General features: G+C 40.3%; 1 protein-coding gene across 2 annotated transcripts; it reads left to right on the top strand.

Annotated features, from left to right (window-relative positions):
- The first annotated feature begins 1,194 nt into the window (after positions 1 to 1,194).
- On the top strand, positions 1,195 to 18,790 carry slc6a1b (solute carrier family 6 member 1b). 2 transcript variants are annotated; one of them, XM_051672301.1, is made up of 15 exons: positions 1,195 to 1,631; positions 2,538 to 2,895; positions 3,141 to 3,272; positions 3,503 to 3,603; positions 3,756 to 3,865; positions 4,141 to 4,273; positions 5,229 to 5,363; positions 5,457 to 5,560; positions 5,769 to 5,893; positions 6,188 to 6,300; positions 12,638 to 12,769; positions 13,907 to 14,009; positions 14,904 to 15,004; positions 15,097 to 15,264; positions 15,844 to 18,790. In XM_051672301.1, exons 2-15 carry the CDS (start codon positions 2,661 to 2,663, stop codon positions 15,949 to 15,951), a joined length of 1,800 nt encoding a protein of 599 aa, XP_051528261.1. In that variant the 5' UTR covers positions 1,195 to 1,631; positions 2,538 to 2,660; the 3' UTR covers positions 15,952 to 18,790. The 2 variants fall into 2 exon arrangements, with proteins under 2 accessions (XP_051528261.1, XP_051528262.1); XM_051672302.1 differs by lacking the exon at positions 2,538 to 2,895.
- The last annotated feature ends 667 nt before the right edge of the window (positions 18,791 to 19,457 follow it).

Here is a 19,457-nt window from a genome sequence, read left to right on the forward strand (position 1 = left end):
CTTTGGAAACTGCTGGTTTTCAAAAAATAAATTAGTTCAGGCCTTTTTTTTTTTTTAAACCCAAAACTTGTTTGCTGTTGTCTATTATTTTAGCTTTCATCTAGTATTGAATCCATCGTTCATATAACAGTGTGACACATGGACAATATGCATTTGAAATGTAATTCTTTATGAAGCTGCTTATATATACTTTTTTTGTATTTCATTGTAATTACATGTAATACATGTAACACGGACACTGTGTTACAGACTCTTGGCATCTCATGGTTAGTGGTTGAATGATAAGGGTATCATGAATGTTGTTTTTTTTTAAATTATTATTAGTGCCGATGCCCATACTAAAATCTAGAGAGCAGGGTGCCCGGTGGCCAATATAATGTGATATACTACATAATACAATTCAATGAAAGCAAATATGATAAATTCAAAATAACTAAAAATAATCAGACATTTATTTTACACCATATTCATTCAAAATTCACTAAACAAATTGAAACATAATATGTTTATTATTCATCATCAAGGCTTTCAGCAGATTTTGAAACTGTCACAAAGGATAATTAACACTTTTGTTAATCGGTCAAGCAGATACAAGAAACAATCATGCAGCTAATCTCAGTGTGGCCAAATATTGGCCGATTAATCAGCCTGACCAATATAACAGACTATTACATCTTGTGCCCACTGTGAAAGATTGTCTTTGGAACTAGTTCATAATTTGGAAAAGCAATACATAATAAGACACTGTGCTTTAAAAATAGTACACTTCTTTAATAAGCACCAACTTTTTTTGTTTGGTTAGTTTATGGTCTGATCCAAATGCATTCGTAGACTTGAAACCTTATTAAAGCAACAAATTAGACTTCTTCAGTAGAAAATGTCTGAGAAGAGCAAAGTTGCTGCACAATGGAAATAGATACACTTGCAAGAAGTAAACAACTGTGAGTAGCCACTGTCAGTCAACTGATAAAACATGCATGATCACACACGCACACACAAACACAAGTTGGTGAAAAAGAAAGAAAGAAAGAAAGAAAGAAAGAAAGAAAAACAAACAATCAAACAAAACAAAACACACACACACACACACACACACACACACACATACACACCTACACACACACACACACACACACATACACACACAAAAGCATTTAAAAACCGCTGAAAGGAGAATGTGCTCAGTGTCTCGGATCTCAATGGTGGAAATGTTGTTTTCAGGGAGGGTCGACTTTGAGCTGACATTGAGAATGAGGATCTATGCTTCATGTAACATCTCCGGACGCTCGTGGTAGACGGAGCTGCTCCTCTGTCTCTGACTCTTTCCCCCTGTCCTTCAGCACCACAGCATTGGACAGCACCAGGCAACTAGACCCTCATTCACCTTTCCCCTCAGGATAGCTGTTTGAATCACTTGACTTTATGGAGACATTTTGCACTGGTCTGGACAAGTGAAATTACAAGTGTTCGTCTGGGAGAGGAACCAACGGACACACCGCCTAAACCGTTCTGGCAGAAAAAAAAAAAAAAAAAAAAAAGAAAGAAAAAAAAAAGAAACTGTTCCAGTGTGAGTGGATCACGGCATTTGATTGATATAAAATCCAGCGACGGGATTTACTGGTATTTCAATGGTAATTTGCGCCGCACACGTCTTTTTTTTATTTTTTTATTTTTATTTTTTTATCCTTGTTTTAGGGAAAATACACTTTCTTCTAAATTATTTATAAGGTTAAAACTCAAAATTAGTGTTTAAATACACTTCTGCCTAAAATAATCGACTTTTATCCGTGTAAAAATGTATGTTTGCATGCGCGTATCAGGCGAATACAATGCCTACAAAATCTCTACGCACTGTCCGCTGTCACTTATTTTAGTATATTTTAGTCTTCAGTCAATATCTTAGTCTAACAGTCGTCTAACACCCATGTATACTGCTAGACCGTTCCCGTTGTAATCAGTGGAATTTTCTTTATAGCAAGTTTATACTGTTTAATGCGACTTTTTGAGTCCGCGGTTCAGCGCGTCCTCAAGCACTCTCCGTGAGCAAAGCTCTGGACTCCCAGCTTTGTACGTTATAACCGGAGCGTTCGAGTTTTTTCGCGTCGCTAGTAGTGTAGATATAGGCTGTAATATAAATAACAATTTAACAAGATTTTTTGAACTGTTGGACAGCACCAAGGCGAAGGATATTATTTGTTTTCGTCTAAAATCGTCTAAATGTCACTCCTTTAACTTGAATTCATTAATACATTCAAATACGTTGACACTAGTAAAATATTAAGATTCATGTGGCTGATGTTTCTGATTTATAAAAAAATTGACGCAATTCAATAATTTAAAACTGTAGCATACAAATTGTCTGAAGAAACGGAATTTATCCGATCTATTTGTGCGCCAAGCAGATGCACTAATTTGTATTTATTTATTTGTCAATTATATTTATACATTTTTTAATGAATGTATGTATGTGATGAACATCAAGTGCACGCAAAATAACATGTATATCTAAACGAGATTTTTCTACCATTAACTTCTAGGTAGGTGTCAAGCTTCATTGGCGTTTTTTACTCTAGTCTTTGGTTAATCGAACCGCGAAGCTGCTGTCTACGTGGACCGGTGCTGAACTCTCCCGTCCAACTGCCAGGCCCAAACCCAGAGACATGGCCACGAACGGCACGAAAGCCTCTGATGGACACGTTTTAACAGAGGTGAACGAAGCGCCCACCGCCAATGACAAACCAAAAACTTTGGTGGTGAAAGTTCAGAAGAAAAAGGAACTTCCTGACAGAGAAACGTGGCAGGGAAAATTTGACTTTCTTTTGTCTTGTGTTGGCTATGCGATTGGACTTGGAAATGTCTGGAGATTTCCTTATCTATGCGGAAAAAACGGAGGAGGTAAAGAAAAGTCGCTGATTTTGTCCTTTCTCAAAACAAAAGGAGATAAAAAATGACGTCTCCTAATCAACGAAAATTATTATTATTATTATTATTATTTTTTTTTTCGGTCCAATCTATGCGCAAAGCGCGCAATCATTGGAAGCACAAAGATTCTCAATATTACCATAACAGTGGATTTAAAAGGCGGATACGTATTTGAATTTGTCTCATTGTCACCCTTTATTACTCTTCTATCTGTTTAGGGGCCTTCTTGATTCCTTACTTTTTGACCCTCATATTTGCTGGAGTCCCGTTGTTTCTTCTGGAAACTGCCCTCGGTCAATATACATCCATTGGTGGTCTTGGAGTGTGGAAACTGGCCCCTATGTTCAAAGGTAATCCTGATAACAATGTTGAACACATAACCCTGTCAAAAAATTATTATTCATTGATATTCAGAAACATACAAACTTGGTGTCGTTCCATAGTCTCCACCGTCAACGCGCACCGTTATAAATATCAGTCCTACTCTACCATTCCTTCAGATGAATGTTTAGTCTTCAACAACATTATATCTTATTTTAGTGGAGTTATTATAGCGCACATATTTCCATCATTTTCGTAGGTGTCGGCCTGGCAGCAGCAGTCCTGTCTTTCTGGCTAAACATTTACTACATCGTCATAATTGCCTGGGCCATTTACTATCTCTATAACTCATTCACCACAGTAAGTTTTCTACTGTTTTCTACTTTAGGCATAAATAAACATTCCACCACTTCACATATCTTATCAAATACATGACAAAAAATGACTAGACTATTGCACTGCATAAACACTGCTGTTTCAGGGATTGTCCTCTTTGAAATGTCCTGTTTCAGGATCTCCCATGGAAATCTTGTGACAACCCTTGGAATACAGAAAAATGTTTCTCAAACTACAGCATGGCAAACACCGCCAACATGACAAGTGCTGTTGTGGAGTTTTGGGAGTAAGGGCATTTTTTTTTTTTTTTTCAACAGTTTGGAATTTTGTATTCTAGCAAGATACAAACACTTTCCTTTTGTCCTCAGCTGTGTAAGCGAACCAGTGTTGTTTCACAAAAATGCAGTTATTGTGCTATTTTTGGCAAACAACCCCAGTTGAATGATTTGAATGGTCTATTAGATGAGCTCTGTTTTAAACTGTTTGTGGGTTATGTGGTCTGACAGATATAAATTCTAGACTTACATTTTCTTATAATGTTTATTCCCCTTTCCCTCTCAGACGTAACATGCATCAACTGACTGATGGTTTGGAAAAGCCGGGAGAGATAAGACTGCCACTAGCAATAACACTGGCCATTGCCTGGGTTCTGGTCTATTTTTGTATCTGGAAGGGTGTAGGTTGGACTGGAAAGGTAAGAATGAAAGAGCTTGTGCTATGTTCTTCCAAATCACAAATATAATTTCAAATATATTCCAAGTATATATATATATATATATATATATATATATATATATATATATATATATATATATATATATATATTATACACTCAATATATACACTCACTTAGCACTTTATTAGGAACACTATGGTTCTAATAAAGTGCCCAATGTGGTCTTCTGCTGTTGTAGCCCATCCACCTCAAGGTTCAATGTGTTGTGCATTCTGAGATGCTATTCTGCTCACTACAATCGTACAGAGTTGTTATCTGAAAAACCGTTGCCTTTTTGTCAGCTCTAACCAGTCTGGCCATTCTCCGTTGACCTCTCTCATCAACAAGGCATTTCCGTCCACAGAACTCCTGCTCACTGGATGTTTTTTTGTTTTTGGCACCATTCTGAGTAAACTCTAGAGACTGTTGTGTGTGAAAATCCCAGGAGATCAGCAGTTACAGAAATACTCAAACCATCCCATCTGGCACCAACAATTTTGCCATGGTCAATCACTGAGATCACATTTTTTCCCCCATTCTGATGGTTGATATGATCATCAACTGAAGCTCCTGACCCATATCTGCATGATTTTATGCATTGCACTGCTGCCACATAACTGGCTGATTAGATAATCACATGAATGAATAAGTAGGTGTATAGGTGTTCCAAATAAGGTGCTCAGTGAGTGTGTGTGTGTGTGTGTGTGTGTGTGTGTGTGTGTGTATATATATATATATATATATATATATACTTTAAAAATAAAGCTCTGAATATTCAAAATGAGTAACAATATGCTGTCATGTTTCAGCGAGCTCTCTAACTACTTTTTTCTTTTGATAGAACCACTGTACTTTATCACACAATATTCATATTGTGAGGAGCCAGGATGAAAGCATTTCGGCTTTTTCTTAACAGTATTAATTTGTTTTTCAGGTAGTATATTTCTCTGCCACATACCCATACTTCATGCTATTTATTCTTTTCATCCGTGGAGTGACACTGCCTGGAGCGAAAGAGGGCATTTTGTTCTATATCACGCCTGAGTTCAGCAAGCTGAAAGAATCAGAGGTAGAGTGCTTTGTAATTACCATACGGTAATAGACGCTTGTTCACAGGCGTATAATTTGGTGAATTTGTACCATGTCTCGTCTGTTCTCTTAGGTGTGGCTTGATGCAGCCACTCAGATCTTCTTCTCTTATGGTCTGGGCCTGGGCTCTCTCATTGCCCTTGGGAGCTACAACCCTCACAACAATAACATATACAAGTATGCAGCAATTGTAAGATTTATTGAAAGAAATTTAAATGATAACCATTTTTGTTTTTGTCTTTCAAAATAAGCATTTCTGAAAGAGGTTTTGCTTGCACAAGATGGTTCCTCATGACCCTTAATAGAATAGGACAGATAACAAGATAAATGAGGATAAATAAATGAAAAATAACTAAACAATTACACACTTTTGTCTGCTTCTCAGAGATTCTATCATCGTCTGCTGCATCAATTCCTTCACTAGTATGTTTGCTGGATTTGTCATTTTCTCTATCGTGGGCTTCATGGCCCACATCACACAACGGTCCATAGCAGACGTGGCTGCATCAGGTAGTTATGATGGATACCAGTTAAAAAGCAACAGTTCTGTTCAAAACAGTGAAATTAGATAAAGACCTAAAAGTGTTGAAGTATTTTGACATATGACCTAAATTATATATCAGTAAGCAGTTATGTGTGGCCTTGTGTTTCATGATAGAAAATTACTATAATTAAAACAACTGTTCATAAAAAATGACCAGCTTTGTATTACAAGTTATGGGAGACTTTGGAGAATGTATTATGCAATATAAATGCATTGTAGCCTATTAAAAAACTAACTGATTTTTTTTTTTTTCTCCCCAGGGCCAGGGCTGGCGTTCTTGGCCTACCCAGAGGCAGTCACCCAGCTGCCAATCTCACCACTCTGGGCAATTCTGTTTTTCTCAATGTTGCTTATGCTTGGCATTGACAGTCAGGTAAAACACATGTTTCTCTGGGGGTAAAACTCTATTAATGGTATTAGAAATGGCAGGATGGCCACAGATATTCTACATCTCTTCAAAGTAACTTTTAATTTAATTTAGTTCCATTAGGAACTAAAAGACATAGCTAGTGGTGAGAGGTAATCTCCAAAAAAATTTGATCTCTTTAAGTTGTTTGATTCCACATGCATCTGATTTAAAACAGATGGTTTATAAAATTTTAGAAACCGAATAATGGATTAGTGGCTAAACAATTACAAAAAGTAAATATCGCTGATTTACCCAAAATCTCAAATACACCACACTGTAAAATTGAAAATGTGCCGTTATTATGAGCTATTTCTGCTGTATCTGTTACATTAAGGTTCTATTTGTACTTGATCTTCTAAAAATGACAAAATAATACGGTAACACTTTACAATAAGGTTCCTTTTGTTAACACCAGTTAACGTCCTGGTTACTTGCGTAACCTCTGTTCCCTGATGGAGGGAATGAGACGTTGTGTCGATGTAGTGACACTAGGGGTCAATCTTGGGAGCCCGAGACACCTCTGGTCTTTGAAAAAAGGCCAATGAAAATTGGCGAGTGGTATTTGCATACCACTCCCCCGGACATATGGGTATAAAAGGAGCTGGTATGCAAACACTCATTCAGGTTTTATGCTGAGGAGCCGAGACAAGGTCCCGGCCATTTCAGCGGGTAGTTCAGCGTTGTGGCAGGAGGGACACAATGTCTCATTCCCTCCATCAGGGAACGGAGGTTACGCAAGTAACCAGGACGTTCCCTATCTGTCACTCACTCGACGTTGTGTCGATGTAGTGACACTAGGGGTCCCCATACAAAAACGTCTCAACTGGCTGAACTGTGTTACGTGAACTGGTGGTGTGTGACGGGCAGACCACTGTGTGCCTCGTAGCCAGCACACCAGGCTGACACGTAACCTCCCCCAACACTGTTATGAGTGTCGAACAGCCCTTTGGGACAAGTCGACTACCCAAAAGATAGAGACGTGTCGTGGCCTCTTATCCCCTTTTTTATTCCCACTCCCTAAAAAAAAGGGGGACCTGGGCCAACCAGGTCTAGTCGGGGGGGTGTCCCTCCCAAGGGGAGGACACCACAGAGACCACACCTCGCCCAGAGAGAGGGGGGGATATTTAAGTGGAAATACGTCACATGGTTTTGCTGAGCTATGTCAGGAGTATGCCATGTGGAGAAGTCCCATGGTAGGTCCTACCCTACGGGGGAGGCATTACTACAAGCATGGCGACTGGGGTAGAGGGGCCTCTGCCGGAGGAAGACTCCGTTTGCCAACAGGGAAACGAATTAGCGGAAGATATACGTTGCATGGGGTTACCTACGGGGAACCGCCACATGCGGAGCACCTACCCCAGTACGGGGCTTTAGTTTACACGTGTACTGGGCTAGCAGCGAGTCTCTCCGAAAACTCGTCTGCCACAGGGCTCGGAGGAAATCAACCAGGGAACACAGTTTGTGAACACTACTGGGAGTTAACGGCGCACATCTTCAGCTCAGAGGAGGTGAAAGGCGCTATATGCAAGCGATACACCCGGCCGGCTGTCCCGGACTTACCTGCTTGTGTGTGCCACTACACAGGACGAAACAGGTTCCACCCGGAGGTTGTAGAACCTCGCAAAGGTGTTGGGTGTTGCCCAGCCCGCTGCTCTGCAAATGTCTGTTAGAGAGGCGCCCCTGGTCAAGGCCCAGGAGGCCGCTACACCCCTGGTAGAATGGGCTCGTAGCCCTACCGGGGGCGGCAAGTCCTGGGTGTGATATGCCATAGTTATGGCGTCAATGAGCCAGTGGGCGATCCTCTGCTTGGAGACAGTGCTTCCTTTCCGCTGTCCACCAAAGCAGACAAAGAGCTGCTCAGAGACTCTAAAGCTCTGCGTGCAATCCAAATAGATGCGTAAAGCGCGCACCGGACACAGTGACATCAGGGCTGGGTCTGCCTCCTCCTGGGGCAGCGCTTGCAGGTTCACCACCTGGTCCCTAAAAGGGGTTGTGGGAACCTTGGGCACATAGCCCGGTCGGGGTCTCAGGATCACGTGAGAGTAGCCCAGACCGAACTCCAGGCACGTTTCGCTGACAGAGAACGCTTGCAAGTCTCCTACCCTCTTGATGGAAGTGAGCGCAGTCAGGAGGGCAGTCTTCAAGGAGAGTGCCTTAAGCTCAGCTGACTGCAAAGGCTCAAAGGGGGCTCTCTGTAGACCCTGAAGAACTACAGAGAGGTCCCATGAGGGAACGAGGTGCGGTATGAAGGGATTCAACCTCCTGGCACCTCTCAGGAACCTGATGATCAGGTCGTGCTTCCCTAAGGACTTACCGTCCACTGTGTCGTGGTGTGCCGCTATAGCGGCTACATACACCTTCAAGGTGGAATGGGACAGCCGCCCTTCCAACCTCTCCTGCAGGAAGGAAAGCACAGATCTGACTGCACATCTCTGGGGGTCTTTGCGTCAGGAAGAACACCACTTAGCGAACAGACGCCACTTAAAGGCATACAGGCACCTCGTAGAGGGGGCCCTAGCCTGAGTGATCGTGTCTACTACCGTGGGTATACCGAGAGATGCCTCGGTCAGGGCGTACCGGATCGGGCAGTGGGAGGATTCTTGGGAGGTGAACAGGTCTATCCTGTCCGAATTGACTCCAAATCAGCTGGACCACCTGAGGGTGGAGTCCCCACTCTCCCTTGAGGGTAACCTGCCATGACAGCACGTCCGCTGCAGTGTTGAGGTCACCTGGGATATGATTGGCTCGCAGCGATTTGAGATGCTGCTGACTCCAGAGGAGGAGACGGCGGGTGAGTTGTGACATACAACGGGAGCGCAGACTGCCTCGATGGTTGACATATGCTACCGTTGCCGTGTTGTCTGTCCGAACTAACACGTGCTTGCCCTGGATCAACGGCCGAAACCTCCGCAGGGCGAGCAGAACTGCCAGCAACTCGAGGCAGTTGATGTGCCGACACAGCCGCGGGCCCATCCATAAGCCGGCGGCTGCGTGCCCATTGCATACAGCACCCCAGCCTGTTTTGGAAGCGTCTGTTGTAACCACTACACACCTGGAGACTTGCTCTAGGGGAACACCTACCCATAGAAACGTGAGGTCGGTCCAAGGGCTGAAGAGGTGGTGACAGATCAGTGTGATAGCCACGCGATGTGTCCCGCGGCGCCATGCCCATCTCGGGACTCGAGTCTGAAGCCAGTGCTGAAGCGGTCTCATATGCATCAACCCGAGCGGAGCGGCCACCGCTGAGGATGCCATATGCCCCAGGAGCCTCTGAAAGAGTTTCAGTGGAACTGCTGTTTTCTGTTTGAACACCTTCAAACAGGTCAGCAACGACTGTGCACGCTCGTTCGTGAGGTGCGCCGTCAATGAAACTGAGTCCAACTCCAAACTGAGAAAAGAGATGCTCTGAACCGGGAGGAGCTTGCTCTTTTCCCAGTTGACCCAAAGCCCTAGTCGGCTGAGGTGCGAGAGCACCAGGTCCCTGTATGCACACAGCATATCCCGACAGTGGGCTAGCATTAGCCAATCATCGAGATAGTTGAGAATGCGAATGCCCACTTCCCTCAATGGGGAAAGAGCTGCCTCTGCGACCTTCGTGAAGACGCGAGGGGACAAGGACAGACCGAAAGGGAGGACCATGTACTGATACGCCTGACCCTCGAATGCAAACCACAGGAAGTGTCTGTGACATACATGGGAGTGGTGGTGGCGTAGTGGACTAAAGCACTGAACTGGTAAGCAAAAGGTTGTTGGTTCAATTCCCACAGCCACCACCATTGTGTCCTTGAGCAAGGCACTTAACTCCAGGTTGCTCCAGGGGGATTGTCCCTGTAATAAGGGCACTGTAAGTCGCTTTGGATAAAAGCGTCTGCCAAATGCATAAATGTAAAAATGTAAATGTAAAATGTCTATGTCAAGGTAGAATCGAGACGTGGAAGTACACGTCCTTCAGGTCTACCGCCGCGAACCAATCTTGATGCCGGACGCTCGCCTGAATGCATTTTTGAGTCAGCATCTTGAACGGGAGTCTGTGTAAAGCCCGGTTCAGTACTCGCAGGTCCAAGATTGGCCACAACCCACCGCCTTTTTTTGGTATAATGAAGTAGGGGCTGTAAAACCCCTTCTTCATCTCGGCCGGAGGGGCAGGCTCTATCGCATCCTCCCGTAGGAGGGTAGTGATCTCCGTGCGCAAGGTAGCAGCGTTCTCACCCTTCACCGAGGTGAAGTGGATGCCGCTGAACCTGGGTAGATGCCTGGTGAACTGAATCGCGTAGCCGAGACAGACGGTCCGGATCAGCCATTGTGACGGATTGGAAAGCGCAAGCCACGCATCCAAACTCCAAGCGAGGGGGACCTTGGGGACAATCTCGTCAGACGTACCGGCAGGTGGGGCCTTGCGGTGGGGCGGAGCTCGAGGTCCCATGCCATGTTGTGGCCATGCTGAGTTCAGGGACATCAAAGCACTTACCTGGCTCCTTGTGACCACCCCTCGAACAGCCTGGGATGGGGGAGGAAGAGGCCTGTCCTCATGATCCATTGAGACTGTCACATCTGGGGCGGATTTGTGCCACAGCTGAGCGCGCAGGGGCGGGGAGACCGCCACTGGAGCGCCAAACCTGCAAGGATGGAAAGGTGGACAGTGGTCGTGGTGACGGCCGTGCACACCGGGTACATGACCCAGGGAACGAGGAAACCGCTCTTTTTCTTAACTGTTGGGTACCGCAGCCATTTGGGCATGTGGCGAAATTAAATGAAAAAGCAACAAAAGATTCTCCTCCCAGCCCTCCACCGGGGGATGGAGTGGTCTGCTTACCAGCTCCAAGGTGGGTTTCATCGTCCCTGTGTCGCCCGTCTCAGGGGCGCTTCGAAGCCGTGCGAGGGTTCTTGGTGGCCGGGCGTGAGACGGGTGGCGTCTGCTTCCTGTGGTGGGCTCCATGCTGGGGCCGGCCCAAAGGGGCCCAGTGCTAGCCGCTCTGGCCTCATACCCGTAGGTAGAAGGACTGAGGCGGGGAGCCGTGGCTTTCTTACGAAAGCAAGCCGTGACCACAACGTTGCCATGGTCATGTTCTCTCAGTGAGAACATGATCCATCCACGAATGCTGTCACCGCATGGGTCGCACCCAGACACGAAAGACAGCGATCGTGACCGTCAGAAGTTGAGAGGTAACGACCGCAACCAGGAATAACACACAATCGGAAAGGCATCTTTAAAAAGATGCGTCTTTAAAAAGACGTTCCGTGTGTGCCACTCTTTTAGAGAAATATACTGTCTTTTTTCTGCTGAAGTGCCCAGGGGCGTTCTCTGCAGTGCACCAGTGCAGAGGAGGGAGAAGCCACTGAAATGCGCCGTCAGATCCAGCAGAGGCGAATGAACAGTCAGCTCAGTAAACATCGACCGTTCGGCTCCGAAGAGAAAATCTGAATGAGTGGTTGCATACCAGCTCCTTTTATACCCGTATGTCTCGGGGAGTGGTATGCAAATACCACTCGCCAATTTTCATTGGCCTTTTATCAAAGACCAGAGGTGTCTCGGGCTCCCAAGAGTGACCTCTAGTGTCACTACATCAACACAACGTCAAGTGAGTGACAGATAGGGAACTACATTAATTAACATGAACTAACAATGAATAATTGTATTTTCATTATCTGGCATTAACCAAGATTAATAAATGCTCTAAAAATATACTGTCCATTGTTACTTCATTTTTCCTTACGCATTAACAATGTTTACAAATGGAACCTTATTGTAAAGTGTTATCAGTAATATTAAGATTATTCAATAATATTTTTGACTTGAATAAACCCAGTTAATTAAATTTTACCACATGAAGAAAAATGTTAGGTTACCTGACAAATTGTATTTATTTATTTATTTTATTTTATTTTTTTCAGTGTAAAGGATAATAATGCTGCTTATTACATGGCTATTCAAATAAATAAATGGACATGAAATACTGTTTTGACCTGAGTTTTAATTAGTTTATTATGCAAGAAGAAAGCGACCATGGAGTGATAGGAGAGATATGAAACTAGCTGAGCTTTGAAGGCAGTCGGTTGCCTGGGATAATTTTCAATTATACAGTTTAGCAGCCAGTAAACAAAAATATTGGACCACAGAATGATGTGATTAACCAGTCAGAATCAAGTATTCCAAAAAGACTAAACTAGTTAAACTAGTTAATTTAGATCTTACCGCATGATGCACATTTTTAGGTTACTTGACAAAAGTTTTATTTTGCAGTGTTGTTTTAAATCCAAACTTCTAAAATAAATGCTCAGTAATGTTTTATATTCTGTGTAGTTCTGTACAGTGGAGGGCTTCATCACTGCTCTTGTGGATGAGTTCCCTCACTTGCTGCGAGGAAGACGAGAGATCTTTATCGCTGTTGTCTGCCTTGTGTCTTATTTGATCGGCCTGTCAAACATCACGCAGGTAAATGCATCTTCCTATTTTCCCTATTACATGGCTATAGACTTTTTCTCTTCTTTATGTGGGTTTCACATCTCCCCCTAAAACGAGTAGGAGGCTGATCACGGTGATATATAGATAATGAGATATCTAATCTAGAAATATTAAAATATAAATAAAAAGAGCAAAATAAAAGCTCTTGAAGTTGCATTAAATAAGATCACCTGTTAGTACACAAACATTTGAGTGTTTTCACATAGATATGTAATGACTCCGGAGAGTTCCACCACAATACAACCTCAAACTGTTATATTAAGTCTACAGAGACATCTCTATGCATGTTAGGCATGACTGGCAGAATGGCACAAAGTTTTAAATTTGGTGCAATATTGTGAACTGCTTATAAAATTAGGAAACACTTAGTTGTAGACATATGTTTAAATACATGTTTTTATTTAAAAATATATAAACAGATCCTTAGGAATAGGAATAGATTATTTAAATGGTAATAATGATGGAATAAGACTCTAGGGTTTCAATATGACATCAAAATGAACCCTATTTACTTTTTTTAATACTACTAATATTATAATTTACTTTCATAATGTCTTGGTAATCTTTCATCAAAATGTGATAACTTGCTTTGCTTGTGAAACAATTTTCCTTTTCAGTTGACATCACCAAAACACTTTGGTTTCAGCCAAAGGGTGTCTCAGTAGGGAAGTAGACCTCCACACTTGTTTTCAGGTGTGGCTCCATTTTGTTATGGAACATTCACTCAGAAGTATGTCACATTACGGAAGTACAATAGGTTGCACATTTTGTTTCCCGTTGACTTGAATACAGAGCCCACTTCACGTGTTAGTACAGCAAGTCACCAAGATACTCACAACAATTTTAACATTTTGGTGACCATGTTAAATTATGTTATCCTTACCCATATACTACATAAATTCAAAACCCAGTCATGTGACTACACATCTCTCCATCCTAAGCAGAAAAGAGAAAGATTGATTTGCTATACTTCCACATATCCACAGCCATTGAAGCCTAAAACACTGCTATCTAGATGAGAGGGGGCAGGTCACTGTAGCCAGGTTTTCTAAAATAATCTAAATTAATCAATTCTGTCACTAATCATGGGAATTATTTTGTCTACAGGGTGGCCTCTATGTGTTCAAACTGTTTGACTACTACTCTGCTAGTGGAATGTGTCTGCTGTTCTTGGTATTCTTTGAATGCATCTCAATATCCTGGTTCTATGGTAAATATTTAAACTTTTTTGTCAAACAGTTCAATGGGTAAATGTCAGTTTTCCAATCAGATATCATGTTATTTGGTAGTTGAAATTAAATTTCACACAGTTTCAGCAGTTTCCTACAGTATGACATGCTATACTTCATTTAATAATGTTTCGATTGTTTTGAAACATTGTTTTATGACCTCATATTAATTGAGAGAAAATGTGGAATAATTGTTCTAAAAAAAAGAAAGAAAATTGTCACACCAAAGGTCCATTTAAAATGAATAAGTTAACCTGCAATTTATACCGTAGGGAGCAATTTCTACTTGATTTCTATTTCTAGTTTTGTTGGTGTAACATAGTGTATTCAGGTTGATTTAGTGATGTGAAATAATAATCTTGACTTGAATAAAACCAGTTTATTCAGATGTTACCACATTTTTTATGTTAACATTTTTTTTTTTTTAATGCAATTTTTAACCTAAAATCTTTCTTAATTAATGGAGATGTTATTTGTCAACTACTCTGTTACAGATTTTTACCACTAAACCATTGTTTTGGTTATAGTTTGTAATTAGTCATTCATTTGCCTTTTTATTTTACGCATACAGACACAATGCATAACACATACTATTTTTTTTAAAATCAAAGATCTTTATAATTTATGCAAATCTGGGTGCCAGACTCATTTCCACAGTCAGTTCATTTGAATGAATATGAACCTTTACAATCTTAACGGTTTTGCATGGCAGGCTTGATTATGCAAACTACTGCATGATTCTCTATTTGCATTTATCAAAAGGGTGCACATAGCAAACCTTCACCTCACAGTAATCCTAAATGAAGTGCACATGCATGTGTTATACATGCAGTACTTAATAACCCTGTACTCTCTTATGTTGTGCCTGCTTGCAGGTGTCAATAAATTCTATGGCAACATTGAGGAGATGATTGGATATAAGCCGTGCATTTGGTGGAAGCTGTGCTGGGTTGTATTCACCCCTTTGATTGTGGCGGTAAGTAGTCTTAAAGTGTCTTTGTGTACTAAAAGCAATTCTAAGACAGTATGAACTAACTAATCATATACTGTTTGTTCTTTCTCTTGAAGGGTGTGTTCCTCTTCAGTGCAGTTCAGATGGTGCCACTAACAATGAATAGTTATGTATTCCCAAAATGGGGACAAGGTGTAGGATGGTGCATGGCCCTGTCCTCCATGATTCTTATACCAGGATACATGGGCTACATGTTCCTCACTCTGAAGGGCTCATACAAAGAGGTAATGCTACCTTCTTAGTGCATGTGAAAGATCTCTCAGCCACAGGTGCACCTATCAGGGAACATGAAAGTGTCTTTGCTGATGATGCCATAATTGATTTAGATTGCTTGCATTATTAATGCTGATGTTCCAGCATGGGGTGAAGCATGCACTGTTCCTATTTCGTGGCTATTGGATGTATTCTAATTGCAGCAATTAGTCTTGAGTTCTTGCCATTTGAGCATGCAATCAGTGATTTGGACTGACTGAACAAATTAGACACATAAGAGTTTTTGCTAAAGCTGTTTTTTCTCCACGTGAACCATACATCTCTATGTCTGAGGCAGGTTTCTGAGACTAGCAATTAGCACCAGTTTTTTTATGTCAGTTTTATGTGAACATCACAGTTGCAGCATGTAATAATCCTGATAGACTTGAATCAGCATTTCCAAAAAGGGAAGCAAACGTTTGGATTTGGCTTCCATTATATCTTGATTTCCTAATCATAGCAATCAAGGTCATGATTTTTACTTTCTTTCCTCGATAGGAATATTTTATCTTTCCTGAAATGGCAACTGATGAATTTTTTAACTTTTTCAGCGCCTTCGGATAATGATTCAGCCCACAACGGTGGTTCGAAGTCAGGAGAACGGGCCCGAACAGCAACCTGAAAACCCCACCCCGGCCAATGACGAGGCCTACATCTGAAGTCCCCTTCGCCTACCCTGTATTATCAAAGGTCAACTTTTAGAGAGTTAATTAAAAAGTTATCATGGTTGAACACAACCAAGGACTTCCATGTCTGAAATATAATCACCTACCTCTAAGGGAAAACCAACCTGATAACATATTATCTTTATTTTTGTTTGGAACCATATACAGTATATGATCCAAAAAAAAAAAAAAATATATATATATATATATATATATATATATATATATATATATATATATATATATATATATATATATATCCAGCAATGTTCTAGGCTTTATCTGTATTTCATATGCAAGATATCAGTCTTTCAAAAAAAAAAAAAAAAAAGGCCACAGAGTAACCACAGGATTACTTGTCAATTAAATGATAATTCAAAATTTGGCATTCCAATGAAATTCCAACACCACTGTGTTAATTTGATATTACATGTAATTAATGTATTACAATATAAAAGTACAACTGTAGATTAGAATCAAATTGTATTTGATTGTATCTATCTATCTATCTATCTATCTATCTATCTATATATATATATATATATATATATATATATATATATATATATATATATATATATATATATATATATATATATATATATGTATGTATGTATACCGATCAGCCACAACATTAAAATCACCTGCCTAATATTGTGTAGGTCCCCCTCGTGCAGCCAAAACATACTGCCAACAAAAGCATTCTGAGATGCTATTCTTCTCACCACAATGTACAGAGCGATTATCTGACTCACCATAAATTTTGACAGTTCGAACCAGTCTGGTCATTCTCTGTTGACCTCTCTCATCAACAAGGCATTTCCGTCCACAGAACTGCCACTCACTGGATGTTTTTGCATCCGTGTATTTCGTCTGGCACCAACATTCATCCATGCGATTATCTAATCAGCCAATTGTGTGGCAGCAGTGCAGTGCATAAAATCATTCAGATACGAGTCAGGAGCTTCAGTTAATTTTCACATCAACCATCAGAATGGGGAAAACATGTGATCTCAGTGATTTACACCGTGGCATGATAGTTGGTGCCAGATGGGCTGGTTTGAGTATTTCTGTAACTGCTGATCTCCTGGGATTTTCATGCAACAACAGTCTCAGCCAAATGGTGAAAACAACAGAATTTACACCAAATGGTGCCAAAAACAAAAAACATCCAGTGAGCTTTGTTGATGAGAGAGGTCAGCCGAGAATGGCCAGGCTGGTTCGAACTCACAAAGTCTACGGTAACTCAGATAACCACTCTGTACAATTGTGGTGAGAAGAATAGAATGCTATTCTGAGATGCAAGTTGGCGCTGTTTTGGAAGCACAAGGGGGACCTACACAATATTAGGCAGGTGGTATATATATATATATATATATATATATATATATATATATATATATATATATATATATATATATACAGTATATACAGGGAGCGAGAATATGGGAATGTGCAACAGGGCGAGATTGGATCTTGTGATCATTATCAAGGTTACTAAGCCAGACTACAATGACTTTTCAAGACTTTACTGTTTCAGACACCCCTTCTCCACTTTAGTCCTTGGGAAAACCCTGAAAAGCACAAGACCAGTATGGATTTGGGTTTACAGATGCCCTAAGCAATGATGAATTACCAGCCATAGGGGCAAATTGACGTCACAAAAGACTGTTACAATTTTCTCCTTTATTTTCTAAGACAAAAAATAACTTTGTATGTGTTTTTTTTAAGGATCATTTTAGACATGTTTTCTATGTGAGAGTAAGAAGGACCAAATTCATATTTATGCTCTATGACCGATCTGAGAAACTGTTTTGCATCGCATCACTGCAAAGCACAGGGTATGAAATGTAATTTTTAGGGCACAGGTACCCCATGAAACCACTGTTAATCGTTCTCACCACATTTGCATGCCACTCCTCAGGAAAAATGGCAAAAGTGACCAAAATTAGCTCTCCTGGATCAAAAAAGATTATAGCTGTGAACAGTCTTCAGCAAATAATCAGTTCTGAGCAAAAGCTATAGCCTGTTGCCATGGTTTCTAGGGTCATTTTGTCAGACATCATTGACAAACCAGCACTCTGTGTCAAAAATTGCCTGAGCCAGTGTTTCGAATGAAAAGATGTCAAGGAAAATTATATTTTCTTTTTAAATACACAGACTAGTTGGGCAATACATAATTTAAATTAAATAATATATGACAGAGAGAGAGGCGACATTCCACTTTTTTATTTTGGAATTCCACTGGTGAAAAGCACAAAGCTTTAACTTCACAAGCCACAAAAAGTATCTGAAAAAGAACACTGTTAGTTTGCTTCTATTGCAGCTACATGTGAGAGGGATCTGGATGAATTAGTAAATTTATTGTCTGCAAGAGGTCTGATGAAAATGTGCAATCAATAAGCGTTTTAGTTAAAATGTATAAATTTAACATCAGATTTGTCTCTGAAACAATGTTGTAAAACTGTACCGTGTAAAAGTACCTGTGAATGTCCGTTCTGAGATTTTTGTCTTGTTCAAGAACCATATATTATTTGCTTTTTACTGCAATAATGCATTGATCTCAGAAACTAAAGCACATATCTTTCTGAAATGTAAAAAAGAGTAGTAAAATAACAAATGAATAACAATAATGGAAGATTATAAGAGCATAGATAATATGTCTAGTCAAACAAAATATTGTTTTGTATATTTCTAACTGTTTGGGCCTAATGTAAAATATTCTGTGTAAAAAAAATATAATAAATGTATTGAGATGATGTTATATAAAAGCATGACTGCCGTATGTTATCAGATAAAAATAAAGTATTATAGATTATAATGTGTTTTAATATCTCATGCCCAATAATAATTTGGTTCCTATAAAAAAGTAAGTATTTACAGTAAAGTCCAAAAGTCTAAGACCACTGGTGAAAATGCATCTATTTTGCAATTTCTGAATTTAATATAAATTTAGTTGTTTAATTTTTCACAACAGTAAAAAGTAGAAAAATTAACATGAATTTCAGAATTTTGTATGTCCCCCTTTTGTTTTAATGACAGTAAGCTGGCATGGACAAAACCTGATGACCCATGATGATCTCAGCATGAATACGACCCAAAAAGCATTGTGTATGCTTTAATGGAAGCTGAAGGAAATCTTTCCTTTTGTGCAAAGTTGTTAATGTGGCAAATTTCACAATTTTGTTTATTTTATTAGTGTCCTAGAAATAGTACAAAATAGAAGAAAAAAATAAAAGAAAGAAAAGCAATTTAAGAGAAGCTGACACAAACTGTCAATGGATTTTTATTTTTATTTTTATTTTTTTTTTTATCAACAAGATTTTAGATTAAAATGTATATGAATGTAGGCCTATAAGGGTAGGTGTATATCTTAGTGTATATCAAGTTTCTCATCATTTTGAATAATCTTTTTGCCTACACTAGTTCATTTTCAATGTTCCTGCAGTGTGACAAATGAACTTTTCAAAGTACAAATATTCCAAGTAGTCTCTCAATTT

The sequence above is a fragment of the Myxocyprinus asiaticus genome, chromosome 35 (genome assembly GCF_019703515.2).
Source record: "Myxocyprinus asiaticus isolate MX2 ecotype Aquarium Trade chromosome 35, UBuf_Myxa_2, whole genome shotgun sequence".
Taxonomy (NCBI): Eukaryota; Metazoa; Chordata; class Actinopteri; order Cypriniformes; family Catostomidae; genus Myxocyprinus; species Myxocyprinus asiaticus.

Bases quoted from the DNA above. Each gene is read 5' to 3' on its own strand.
- slc6a1b (XM_051672301.1), top strand. From the start codon at position 2,661: ATGGCCACGAACGGCACGAAAGCCTCTGATGGACACGTTTTAACAGAG. The intron at 3,604-3,755 runs GTAAGTTTTCTA...GTCCTGTTTCAG, and splicing joins TCTATAACTCATTCACCACA to GATCTCCCATGGAAATCTTG. The intron at 14,010-14,903 runs GTAAATATTTAA...GCCTGCTTGCAG, and splicing joins CTCAATATCCTGGTTCTATG to GTGTCAATAAATTCTATGGC.